General features: G+C 43.4%; 1 protein-coding gene across 2 annotated transcripts in view; it reads right to left on the bottom strand.

Moving 5' to 3' along the window:
- JARID2 (jumonji and AT-rich interaction domain containing 2) overlaps positions 1–13,642 on the bottom strand; it is a 334,437-nt gene that overhangs the window by 34,620 nt on the left and 286,175 nt on the right. For both annotated transcript variants that reach the window (XM_043972330.1, XM_043972333.1), the window contains 2 exons: positions 5,571–6,657; positions 1,107–1,612 (listed from right to left, as the gene is read on the bottom strand). In XM_043972330.1, the coding sequence (XP_043828265.1) occupies positions 1,107–1,612; positions 5,571–6,657 (1,593 nt within the window). The remainder of the gene's footprint in view (positions 1–1,106; positions 1,613–5,570; positions 6,658–13,642) is intronic.

Raw genomic sequence — 13,642 nt, 5'->3', positions numbered from 1 at the left:
GGAGAGGCAGCCGGGCCCTGTTATGGGCTGGGCACACGTGGTTCCCCACAGTTTTGCTAGATCACTGAGCCTGACTCAAAAATGACGCTCTTGGCCATGGTGCCAATTTGTGCGCAGGAGGGGTGACTGCCAAGCAGAGTTGGTGAGAGAGTCAACACCGCTCTGCAGATGAACACGCCTTACTTCTTGGAGAAGTAAGTGTTCTCAGGATGGCTTGCACTTAAACAAGATTTGGCAGAAATGGAGAAAACATTGTACGTGTTTCAATTTCTGTTTTCTTCCATTCGCACGTTAATGGTGAGATACGTTTTGATAGCTTTATCAGGGCCTGTTCTCTCTCTATATATAAAAGGACCTGGCAGAGCAACTAGGAGCTGGGTGGCGGGAGACTGTGTTGAATATAAATAGGGAGGGAAAGAAAAAAAAATATTTTTATGAAGTTAGGGTTGTGTACTATGGGAAGAACTGCAGAAGCCTCCTCGTGGATCTTTGGCTAAGAATAGCTCTTTCCTAGGCAGCTTGCATCCACCAGCTGGGGTTTGGGGGGAGGAAGAAATCAACACCCATCATGAGGATTATTTAAAGTTCTCCATCAAAGTGCCAGAGCTAGATGGAACTCTAAGAAATTGTTTCTTAACAAGTGGGGAAACTGAGGGAGAGAGTGGGGAAGTGATTTCCCTAAGACTCACTAGGTAATAGGAATGCCAAATAGATCTACTTGCAGGGACTTTTATTTTTCAAACCGATAAATCCTTCGGGATCAAATTCAGAGTAACTAGCAAGGTTAAATTGCAAGATAAGGACTCGGGTCTCTTGGTTCCCTACTCAGAGCTCTTTCCCCAATATCTTGCCCTGGCTCCATGTCTAGGTTGTCTTCCTGAATTTGCAAGGCCATCTTCCCAGGGAAGGGGCTCAGACCAGTCCCTCCTCATTGCAGCAACTCCCATGCAGCTGGACAGGATCTGAAGTCAACTACCCATTCCACCAACAAGCACTCTTGCCCACCTTCTGTAGACAAAACAAAATGTTGAAGCAAGTGGAAGACTGCAGTCCAGGGCTCTCTGGTTAGCCCAGGAGGAATGGGGAGAGAACAAAGGTTCTCCTACCTTATATATACACTTGTGGAAGTCATTGAGGACCCCTTTCTCCTCCTCCTCCTTCTCTTTGACAACCTCCTTTTCCTGAGCAAAGAGTCGCCGCCTCCCTGTTTTGAGCTGGACATGGCCCACCTCCTTCAGCTTGCTCCGGAAGCCGTTCTTGTGGACCACGCCGTGGATGAGGCCGTTTTTGGGCTCAAATCGGGGCAAGGAGTGGAATTTGTGATAGGCATTCTCAGAGTGGCCCTCCAGGGGGCCTTTCCGCTTCTCTAAGATCTCTTTCTCCAGCAGAACCTCCTTCTCCAGCTTCCGGTGCTCCTCGGGGGAGAGGGAGTCATACGACAGCAAGTACTGGCAGTAGGCTTCCTGCAACTTTGCCAGCCGGTCCTGGGCAGTCTTGGGGATGCGCAGCATGTCTGCGAGTTTGTTCCATTTTTTGAGGTCAGTCACTTGCTGCATGCCACCCATCTCATTAATCAGCCGAAAAAAGCAGGCCAGGTCCAGCTCACAGCCTCCTGGAGAGTAGGCATGTCATTTTGTATCGGAGAGGGAAGAAAAAACAGGAAACAATCAGGCAAAAAATCACTAGTGAACACAAACCACCACCACTACCCCCAAACAGGATTATAACCAACTGATTTCTTCCCCAAATTTTGGGTTACGTTTACTTACATCTTTAAATAAATCCTCACAACATCCCTGTGAGGTAGGAAAGAAACAAGAATGTGTTACTCCCATTATACCAATGAGGAAATAGAAGCACAAGGCCTCTATTAAATGACTTGAAATTCCTTCATCTGAAATATGCAGAGTCCAAGTCTCCAAGGTACCCAGTCCACTACACACATTTAAATCAATTACCTTTAGTGTTGGTGTAGTTCTCCAGGTTATGTTATATCAATAACGAATGAGAATACTTCTCACTGACTTTTGAGGGAAACATTATTAAATTTCCTCTAAGACAGCAAGGCGGGGGGGGGGGGGGGGGGGTTTAGACAGAGAGAGACAGAGAAGGACAGAGGGAAAGGGTGAGAGTATGGGTGTACTAGCATCTGTATGCATGAGGAGGTAGAAGTAGGGAGAGCAAGAAGAGGAAAATAATCTTTTTCTACTGAAACCAGTGGGTTCCCAAGCTAAAAGGTCAATATCGGGACAAGCATAATTTGAATGTGTACACAAGTACTTTTTCTGTCCTCTGCAGCAACCAGAGGTAATTGAGTTCTTATTCATCCTTACATGTTCAACTTTTAAACTAGTGAAGATTCCACAACCAAGAGCTGTAAACAAAGTCAAAATCCAAACAGGTGAAGACCAAAATGCTCCGGGGTGAAGTCACATCTCACACCTTTCTGGTTAATCGTGTCTGAATGTGAACCAGAAAGATTTATCACTTTGAAAAATAAAATACTGTGCCACCCCACCTTCTAGATGCTCTAATGTAAGACCTGGTGAAAAATACCAGGCAACAAAGGAAGGGGAGAGAATGGGGATTTCAAATGTGCAGAGTTTAAGGATATTTACATCCAACAGTAGAAAGATGAAAAATACATACGGACCAGAGGGCTTAAAAGGAGAAAACCAGGGTTAACTTCCAAATGTAGATCCCCAGAACTTCATAGATAGGATGGTTGACTGCTTCATTTTCCAAGAGGACACTGAGGTTCAGAGAGTGTGGCCCCCACCCTCCACCGTGTCTGTCTGTCTGTCTGTCTCTCTCTCACACACACACACACACACACACACACACACACACACACACACACACACACACACACAGAATTTTAGAGTGGGCATTGAAAACGATCAAACAGCTTCACATTTTAAATGTTTAAGCTATCTATAGTCTCTCTGGCCTGAGAGCTATCTCACCCCTACACTTCCCCTCTTCTAGCCAGAACCCTGGACATCTCAGATGTCTTACCCAGGGCACAAACACAGTTTAAAAAAAAAAAACAACAACTGCCTTTGGAGGGGAAGGGGAGCCAGTTTCTAATCCTAGGACCTTAATCTTGAGAGACTTCATTTTACAGATGAGAAAACTGAAGTTCAAAGACATTAAATGCCACAAATAGTAACAGAGATGACATTTGAATACAGGTCCTCAAATTGCACAAGTGACACTCCAAGCCACTGTACCACACAAGGTTAAGAAATAGTAAAGTTAAACAAAAGATTTTAACCATAACAAAATTCTATGGTACTTCATCATTAATGAGGTAGATTATGGGGCTACCATCCCCATTCCACTAAGCTCACTCACAGCGGGAAATGTTTCTCCACAAAGGACTTTACCTTGCTGCCTCTTGCTTATCACTGGGCACCTGAGTACTCAATGTTGATGTTGTCGCACCTGAAGATGCTCATGCTAATATGGGAGACCTGCTTTGCCAATAGAACCAGACCGTGAGCGCTCCATGAGATTAAGGGGCTCTCATTTCTACTGCAGCATGCGTGCATGTATGCACACATTCCATGCATGTGTGTTCTCTCAGCCCTTTGTTACGGTCCTATCACATGTCATACTTGACAGCAGACCATAAACCAAGAATTCTTTCAAATTCAGTGATTCTCACTCAGGCATTAGCCCTGGCAGCCCCCTGCTGAGAGGAATAATGAAACCTCCATTTTGCAATGAGCCACATTTTACTGCCTATTCTTGACACTTAATGATTGTTAAATGTCTGCTTGTCATTGAAAAATTTGTGATCGTCAGTATTTGGAGTTCCAAATGTGAGCCAACGTGACAATTTAGCTGAGGTCCCAAAGTGAAACTAATACTGCCAAGAAAAAGTGTCCCCATTTCTGCTGGGATAATTCAATCTGAAGAACATGAAAAATACAATTACTGACTGAACAGGGTCCACAGTGACACTGAAAGGAAGTTTAAAAAAATGGAAAGGGGGGATGAGGGTCGGGCAGTCTATATAAAGGACTGTCTCAGGGGAGGGGGGGACAAAACAGCAATGCATCAGCCAGGATTAATGGGCATTGAATGGCTCAGGCTCCTGCTGGACCCATCTGCACAGCACCTGGTCTGGGAGGAAATCCTCCAATCTAGTAGCTCAATAATGAACACAAGTTCATCCACAGACCAAGATCAAGTTACAAATATGACAGTTGAGACCAACCTAGGCAGGGAAAAAGGGGGGGAAGGGGAAGGGGAAGGGGAAGGGGGGCTGGCAAAAAGTAGACAAGAGGCTAGTCTCCATGGAACACTCAGATAGTTTGCTCTTCCCTTCCATTTCACTGTCTCTCCCCTCTACTTCAGGCTGGAAGGCTCAGTCAGAAATAAGAAAGCTGACAAGTCATTTAAGTCCAATAGCATGAATCTTCTACCTGACTGTATACCTCAGATTCGCCCATGCCACCTAGAGCCCAAGTCGGCTAACCTGGGAAGAGGGTCGACATTATATTACATTATATCAGTTCAAACAGTTGTCAACCTTTCTTTAGCAGCTTAATGAAACTCACAAAACCTTTCTCAGAATCCTATTTTTAAATGCAAACAACAAAATGCATAGGATCACAAAGGAAATCAGTTATATTAAAATAGAATTATCAAAATATATACTCCAATATGTTTTAGATTGTTATGTTATAAACTATATAATATATTATTTATGTTGATATGATGTATAATTCAAATTAATGTTAATATTATGTTTATAACATTTATGATGAGGGCTTTTATTCTATATAATTTTCATAACAGAATATAATAGAATGTATCACAATAGAATATATAATAGAATAAAATATAACAAAAATAGAGTATGCCATATGATATGATTTATGAAAGGTCTTCTTAAACTTTTTCTACCCGCAGCCCCTTTTTGCCTGAGAAATTTTTATGCGACCCTAGGTATATATGTAAAATATTCATAACCTTTTGCCATAACCAAATTTTTCATGGCCCTCACATTCAGTTATGCAACCCATCTATGATATATTACATATAACTTAGAATATAAGATAACAGATCATATCTTCATGGAATAAATATAATATATCATTACAGAATATATGATAAACCAGAATACATCAAAACATATCATATGACACAATATAGCATAAGACACCATAAAAAAATGGACTGTATCCTAATAGAATACAATATATCATAATACAACAAAATAGGATATATCATATCTCTATCAATACCATCATATAAGTCACAGAATGTCACACTATGTGTACCTACATGCCACACACAAATGCTCATGCTCGCTCTCTCTCTCTCTCTCTCTCTCTCTCACACACACACACACACACACACACACGTTCAGAGAACCCAGCTCCAATAGGAGTCCCTGGCTCCAGAACAATTTGAACACAGCTTCCACAGCCGGCCCAGCCCCGCCTCCTCGCTAACCATAGAAAAGGTAAGAAGAGACCAGAAGGACCGGGTGGATGACGTAGGGGGAGGGGAGGGCTCTGGGTCTGCGCGTGCGCAGGGGCGGGGGCGGGGCTTACCTATGAGCGGGAGCTCGTCCATGGTTATGCCCTGAGATTTGAGGTGCTTCTTGATGCAGGCCAGCCGCTGCACGTTGGGGCCCCAGCGGCGGCCCAGCTTGTGGATGTGCTGGATCTGGGTCACGAAGCGCATCTCGTCGTTGAGCTTGCACTCAGGCCTCCAGTCCGGGGGCGGGATCACCCTGCACATGCCGTACTTCTCTACCTGAGCTCGGACCGACTCGATGTAGATGAGTGGGTCGTGAAACTCCTTGGCGGAGGGCCGCAGCGTGGGGATCTCGTGGGTGCCGGCCCATCCCGGCTTGCCCCCGCCGCTGCCGCCGCCGCGCTCGTGCTTTCCCGCGGAGTCTGGGGGCTTGTGCAAGGACTCCGTGTGCGAGGTAGAACGATTTTCCCCGGCCGAAGCCGAGGAGGCGGCGGCGGCGGCCTCCGCTCTGCCGTGTGCTTGTTTCCCGGGCGGGCTCCTCCCAGCCCCGGCCGCCGCCGCCGCTGCCGCCGCCGCCGCGGCCCTCTTGGGCCGGCTCCTCTCCAGACTCTTCTCGGGCACTTCCTTCCGGACGTGTCCGTTCAGCAGAGGCTTCTTCTCGGCGGCCGCAGCCGCCCCCGTCGCCTTCTTGCTGGGGGCCTCAGCCGGGCCTTTCATCTTCTTGGGGGGAGGCTGCGCCTTCTCCGCCGGAGCAGCCTCTTCCAGCCGCCTCTTGGAGGTGCGCAGCCCCTCCCGCAGCTGCCTGCCCACCTCCTTATTAGTGCATGACTTTGGGTTCAACTTGCCATTGACCTTGACGCCGGGGGCCGCGGCCCGAGACGCCCCTCCGAGGGATAGCACCTGTTTGCGGGTTTTTGCATTGCTACTTTCAATTTTCCCTGAGATTGTGTGGTTGACGGCCGAACTGGGCTTGTGGTGATTGAGTTTGGTTTCTTTGACCAGTTCTCTCTTGGCTTTGGTGTATGTGACAGTCCCCTTTGTCACCGTTGCAGTGTACTTCACAGTTTTGGACGGTGAAGGTCTCACTTCTCGCATCTTTTTGGCACTGGCTGCACTCGCACCCAGAGAGGACATTCGAGTGATTCCATTGACCTTAGAAACCTGCGGGGACACAAATGACACAACGTCAGTGCGGCCTCCCGGGACCTCTCTGGGAAGAGAACCACTTTCTGCAGTCCCTAATCGCTTCATTGACTTTAAAGAAAACATGAAACAGATGAAGAGATACAGAAATGATAATAGAACTATACTGATCCCTATAGAATCTATATATAGCTCTGTATAGATATGAAAGTAGACCTCTATAATTCTGTCTGTGCATATAATATAGATCCACATACACAAAGATATCTCAACTGAGAGATATAGCGGTATATACATATGTAAAGCTATATAAACGTGTAGATAGATCTATAGATCATGAGGCTGATTTGGGTAATTTGCAGCTGAGTGTTGTGTTGAATGTGTTTTAAAATTTGCTTTGTTCTTACATAAAATGTAAGGGTCCATGATGTGCCTACCAGTACCAGCCTAGGCTATGATCTTCATGTTACAATGTTCCCCTCCCCCCCACAGAAAAGTAAACTCAAGAACACACACATGTACAAAAATGAAAGATTAAAGAAACTAGAAGCCAAATAAATGATACTGAGTCAGTCTTAAGCTCAGATTCTAATTCACTTGCCAGGCTCCAGTGGGAGATGGGTTGGTTGGTCAGGGTCTCTTTTCTCATCCCTGAGAGAGATCATATTTGTAAATCTCTTTGCAAATTTTGAAGCTCTATATAAATATTGGCAATGATTATTATTATTTCTGAGCTCATCATGGGCTCTGAAGAGCTCCTTGATGGAAAAAAAGATGCACCTAATCTCTCTAGCACAGTGAAAACACTCTAATCGTCCTTGACCAGACTTCATATATGGTTCCTGTTCTCAAAAACTAGCTAAACTTCCATTTTAGGCTTGATATCCACCGCTGAAGGGAGAAGGGAAAATCAGCTGCCCTGAAACCAGCACTGATGCTCATATGTGGGTCACATAGCAAGGCTGACAGTGAGATGCCATGGCAAGTAGGAGGCATCAACTCCATTTTTAGAGTAGGAGGTGATCAAAACCTGAGTAGGCACCAAAGGGGTCATAAACCTCAAGACAAGAATGAAACCCATGAGCTTCCTACCACCCAAGCCAGATGTGTATTTCTGGCTGGATCACCAACTGGAGTAAGATGACTTTGGATAAGTCATTAAGAATAAATATGATATGGTGGAGACAGCACTGGATTTGGAGTATTGGATCTCAGGTTCAATCACACCTCTGTTCTTTATTAACTGTGATCACTGTATCTCTTTTGGCCTCAATTCCTCCTCTGTAAAATAAGAAGGTTGGACTTGATAGCCACTTTAAGGTCCCTCTCAGCTCTAAATCCCTCTGGGCCTTAGTATTCTCTCATGTGTTAAATAAGGAGGCTGGCCTTGATGATCTCTGAAATTGAAGGGAAAAAAAATTTACATGATTCTAACTTTGACTCTGAAATGAGAACTACATCAATACAATAAAAGTACAAGGGGAAAATCCATTTAGAATATATTTTAAATATCCATCAATGAAGTAGTCTTCCACCCTCTCTCAAAACTCTACAGTGGGGTGGATCTTTAGGGAGCTACTTCTCCAACAACTGGGAGGAGCAAGTCCCTTTTACTACATATGTACCCCTACCCCAGGCTACTAAGGTACAAGAGTAAAGGAAAGAAAAATTTTTTAATTCTCTCTCTACACCTCTAGGCTTATGATAGAGCATTAAAACATCTACTAGTGGACAAACCAAAGACAGCAAGATGAAGGTCTGAAGAGCTCATGTTATCTGCTGTGAGCAGAGACCTCATCCTCTGCAGGGCATGCAGAAGGTTAAGAATACTGTAGCTGAAAAAAAGGCTAGAGCATGAATCAGGCCTAGGTTCTAGTGCCAGCTATGTTAACAAATGACCTTTGGGCAGAACGCTATAATCCTCTGGGCAGCTACTGGCATAGTGATCAGATCACTAGATTTAAGAGTCAGGAAGTCTTGAGTGGGAATCCTACTTATCAGCTGTGTGACCTCTGGATGCTTAGCTTCTCTCAACCTTGGTTTCCTCATCTGTTAGGGTGGTTGTTGGAAGGAAAACAAAAGAATAAATGTAAATCCATTTGCATATCTTAACTATATCAATATTAGCTATAATTTGTAAAATTTAAATGGTCATACTAGATGATTTGTTTGTTTGGTTTTTGGTGAGGCAATTGGGCTTAAGTGACTGGCCCAGAGTCACACAGCTAGTAAGTGTCAAGTGTCTGAGGCCGGATTCAAACTCAGGTCCTCCTGAATCCAGGGCCAGTGCTTTCTCCACTGTGCCACCTAGCTGCCCCCCCCAGATGATTTGTAAGGATCCCTTTCCAGCTCACTCTGATTCCCCCAAACCACATGTTATCCGGCTCTATGGGCTCCATGGAATCAGATATGACAAAAGGGAAGGAGAAATGTTGGTAGAATTTGAGTACCCACTCCTTTATGGCAAAAGATGTTTGCTGCTAATTTGTTGTTTTTTAATGAGAAGAAATGTGGCACTTTCTTTTAGAATTTGTAACATACCAAAAATATCTCAGGTATCCCTTTTAAAAAAAATTTAAATACCTTTTATCCATTTGGTAAATATCCTAAAAACATATTCTATTACAAATATTAGTGACTGTGCCCCTTTTTTCCCCTCTTACTTTAATTTAATAAAAACTGTATTCAAACAGCATCTAGCACAAGCTTGCATATGTATGCCAACATAAGAAACTTGAAGATAAAATGGATTCCTGACCCCCCCTCCCCAGTGCCACCTGGCTGACTTGAAAGAGGGATGAACTTTCATCATACTACACTGGGATTAGAATGGCATGCTTCATGTACTTTTCCCCTTTCCCCCCACCCCACCCCCAACATACTACCCACAGAGATTACCAGTAGATGCAGTGATACCCCTAGCAAAATCAAACCTACTAAGGAAATTTCCCCAGTAAGCTAGGCTGTACCCAGCACCCTAAAAGGCAAGGAGAAAAATGGAACCAGGGGACAGCTACCCATTTGGGTGGTAAAAATTGGAACTTGCCTAGCTGCTTAACAAAAAGAGGCACATCCTTTTGCCTGTACTTGTCTCTGAGGAGTCAACATGTCATTGGTACCCAAAATACAGTAATTTGGGAAGGCATTTTCTTACCTTGCTACTGATGCTTTCCCCCCCAACCCACCCCACCCCCCACACCCCATCTAAAACAAAACCACACACACCGAGTTTCAGCTTAAGAAAGTGCACAGGTCACAGCCAGCTCACCACAGGGGGATCTGGTGTCACTGAACCACGTCCAGAGGCAGTGCTTATACTGAGCAAATAAGAGAGAAGGCATTTTAATTCATCTGAGAATTAGCATAAAGTTGGCTAGGGCAAGAACCCTTCAGCACTCATTAAAACCAACCTTGGTGTGAACAACTGAGATAACCTCTTATGGAACCAACTCTCGTTTTTTGTAGTAGGCAGGGCTGGGCTTGGCACATACTTTTTAATTTGTTGGGGGGTTTTTAAGGGGGAAAATCATTTCCTCATGCATCTTCAAGGAGAGCAAAAAGTTCCCATGAGAGCTACTATGCTAGAACCCCAGGGAAGGAAAAGGGATAATTAAACCCACTAGAACCCTGCCACAGGTTCTTCCCACAAGAACAGCCATAAAGTTTCAGGGCTCCAACTCTTCCAAGTATAATTCTTAGCCCACAGATTTTATCACTAGATTGGTACACCCGTAACCCCAAACCCTAATCAGAAATTAAGAGAGCCAATGCATAAGACTCCTATACAAATTCTAGTCTCAGGGGCAGCTAGGTGGTGCAGTGGATAGAGCACCGGCCCTGGAGTCAGGAATACCTGAGTTCAAATCCGGCCTCAGACACTTAACACTTACTAGCTGTGTGACCCTGGGCAAGTCACTTAACCCTAATTGCCTCACTAAAAAAAAGAAAAAGAAAAAAATTCTAGTCTCTACTTACCTCCCACCCCCACATACCTCACTCAAACACCTGTGTTATCACCTACAATTTCTGGCTATAACCCTCTCTACTACACTAGTATGACAAGTGTAGTTGGAATGACCAGTCACCGTGAAACTCAATTTCCCTTCTCATACATAAGACTGAGGTGAATACTATCAGGATAGAGAATTTTCTCTTCCTTAATATCATTCAGAGAGAATTCTAAAAGCTGCATCGAAGGGGATGTAACCAAGACTTATAGTCTTGTAGTAAAACAATACCTTCATTTCCCTGCAGTGGGGATATAAGATGAGGGATATGAAATCCCTCAGAACATGAGGTTCCCCTTCTCCCTTTTTTTCTTGGTAATAGAATTTGTATTTTAAAAACAACACCAATATATAGCAATGTGATTAGTTCAAGTATAACACGGGCAGGCGAGTGTGTATGGGCACGAACGCATGCTCTCACTCACACACACACACACACACAAACACCTTACAATTTTAGGTATACTGAGTAATGCAATTCAATGAATTCCATTTGATTGTAGAAACACACAAGTTCATAACTGAATCTTTTTAAAAAAGTATAACAATGAATTATGCCTACAAGCAATTTTTGGCTAAGTGAATGGAAATATTTTGATCCTTTCAAGATTTCTGTGAGGCAAGTAGGTTATACAATTTGTACACTATAACAGGAGAATTTTGTAGTGCTTTCTTACCCCACTAGAGGGAACCATTGAGCTGAATTTCTCAACCCCACTCCTGCCAAGAGAAACAGCCAGTGAGTGAGCTAATAAGAGTGGCCAGAAGTTCTTTACACCTTTATTTTCAAATTGGATCTCTGCGCCTCCCACCTACTCCAAAAAATTCTGAATGTAACGTCATCAGACAAGAAAATATGCTAAAGGTCTTGACAACCCAAAGAATTCTTTTCTTTTAGATGTTAAAGATTCAACTAATGGCCAAGCTAAGGTTTCAAGCAGTCTGGCAACTGCGGAGCATCACTAGTTCCTTCTTTCTATAGTAGCTTCCTTCACCGTCCGTCCCAAATGCAAGGTATATACATTCTAAGTAAAGCATTTGTGCAAGACTGAATAAAAATTGGTAACCCCTTCATTTTCAGCTGAGATTTTCTCATGCTACATTCCTACATATGCCTCAAGTCTAGTTAGTGTCTCCACACAAGGAAAATAAAAATTACTGGCAGGGAGGGAGGGAGGAAGGGATGAAGGAAGCAAGGAAGAAAGACCCAATCTCCTTTGTATTCATTAGCAAACTTGAAGCAAACAGGAAAATCTCTGCTACATCATTTGTAACCGTCCCCAGACAAAACTATTTTTCAACTTTGCAGAGACCACTTAAACTTCTTTGGGAGTCTGCTCAGTCTGCCGATGAGAAAAATCAAATTTGATTTTTTTGTTCCTGCCCACTTCTGGAGAGCTTAGAATGAAAATGGAGAGACCTCACTGCCTGAGCAGAAATCAGATCTATTCACAATTTAGTTCATTGCAGGTGCCCAATTTTCATCCAGGTAAAAAGTTCTCATTATAATCCTAGGGATACATCTGTTATTTCCAAACCTTTCCTAGGTGTAAGCTCATTTGTTTTACCTTGTTGAAGTTGTTACTGCACTTGAAATGAGGTGCTATTTTAGGCAACTGAAGGGAAAACATCATTAGTGCCATTGTGAAGAACCTAGCACACCCAAAACATTGAAGAGAGGAAGTGTATACTGCACCGATGGCAATTAAAGCATTATTGTTATGACAAGCAGTATTAACTTGCCTCTAACAAAAATATAATCTTAGTTACTAGAAAAAGCAGGGGATGAGACAGGTTCCTCCAAAGTAGGGAGAGCAGGGTAGGGGAAATTTCACATTCCTGCAAGCTGAGGTCTATGGTTGATGGGCTTCTATAGCATGTAAAATTCACCACATACAATTCTTTTTAAGCTATCAGGAAACTGTTGTAGTACCCTAGCTGGTGAAATTTAGCAAGTACGGGCCTGACAGAGTTATTGCCTTCTCTCTATACCCTTAGTATTATCTACTACCAAGTATTATCATGGTGTTGGGCAAAATCTCCCTCTAATGATATGCTTTTATACACACACACACACACACACACACACACACACACACACACACACACACACCAGTTGGTCTCATTTAGATTTTAACAGTTTGACTCCTAAAGGCCCACATCTGTAAGCAACTGACAGCTAAAATGGTCTTCATTTAGACCAGGGAATCAGTAGGAGATAAGGTATTTAAAGCAAACATTAAAGCACCACACAGATGTCATTTTTTTTTTATCATTGTCATTGTTGTTGTTATCAACATCTTCCATCAGCACCATGTTGGCAAAATCCTCATAATGTTGTTTTAAGAATTATCTCTCAGGGCAGATAGGTGGCTCAGTGGATAGAGCACCGGCCCTGGAGTCAGGAGGACCTGAGTTCAAATCCGGCCTCAGACACTTAACACTTACTAGCTGTGTGACCCTGGGCAAGTCACTTAACCCCAACTGCCTCACTAAAAACCAAAACAAAACAAAACAAGAATTCTCTCTCAAGTTCCAACTGAGAACAAAAGGGGAAACAGGATCATAAAAATAGTGTCAGAGACAGGACTAGGAGACTAGGATTCCTCTCACTTCTAGTCCTTTCCTAAAAATAAGGTTACCTTTTTTTTTTTTTAAATGACATAAACCTCCTCCCTCTGGCCATTAAAGAAGACTATGGACCCCTTCCTTCTCTAAGAATAATGTCTTTACCACTTAGATTTTTTTTTTTTTGGTGAGGCAATTAGGGTTAAGTGACTTGCCCAGGGTCACACAGCTAGTAAGTGTTAAATGTCTGAGGCCAGATTTGAACTCAGGTCCTCCTGAATCCAGGGCCAGTGCTCTATCCACTGCACCACCTAGCTGCTCCTAAGAATAATGTCTTTAAATGCATAAAAATACATAGGATTATAAGAGAAAATGATTATGATGAAATAGTTATCAAAAATTAACCCCCCCCCAAGTTCATGGGTATT

Source organism: Dromiciops gliroides, chromosome 1 (assembly GCF_019393635.1).
Source record: "Dromiciops gliroides isolate mDroGli1 chromosome 1, mDroGli1.pri, whole genome shotgun sequence".
NCBI classification, from domain to species: domain Eukaryota; kingdom Metazoa; phylum Chordata; class Mammalia; order Microbiotheria; family Microbiotheriidae; genus Dromiciops; species Dromiciops gliroides.
The sequence above is the reverse complement of the archived record's forward strand: the minus strand, read 5'-3'. Positions and strand labels throughout refer to the sequence as shown.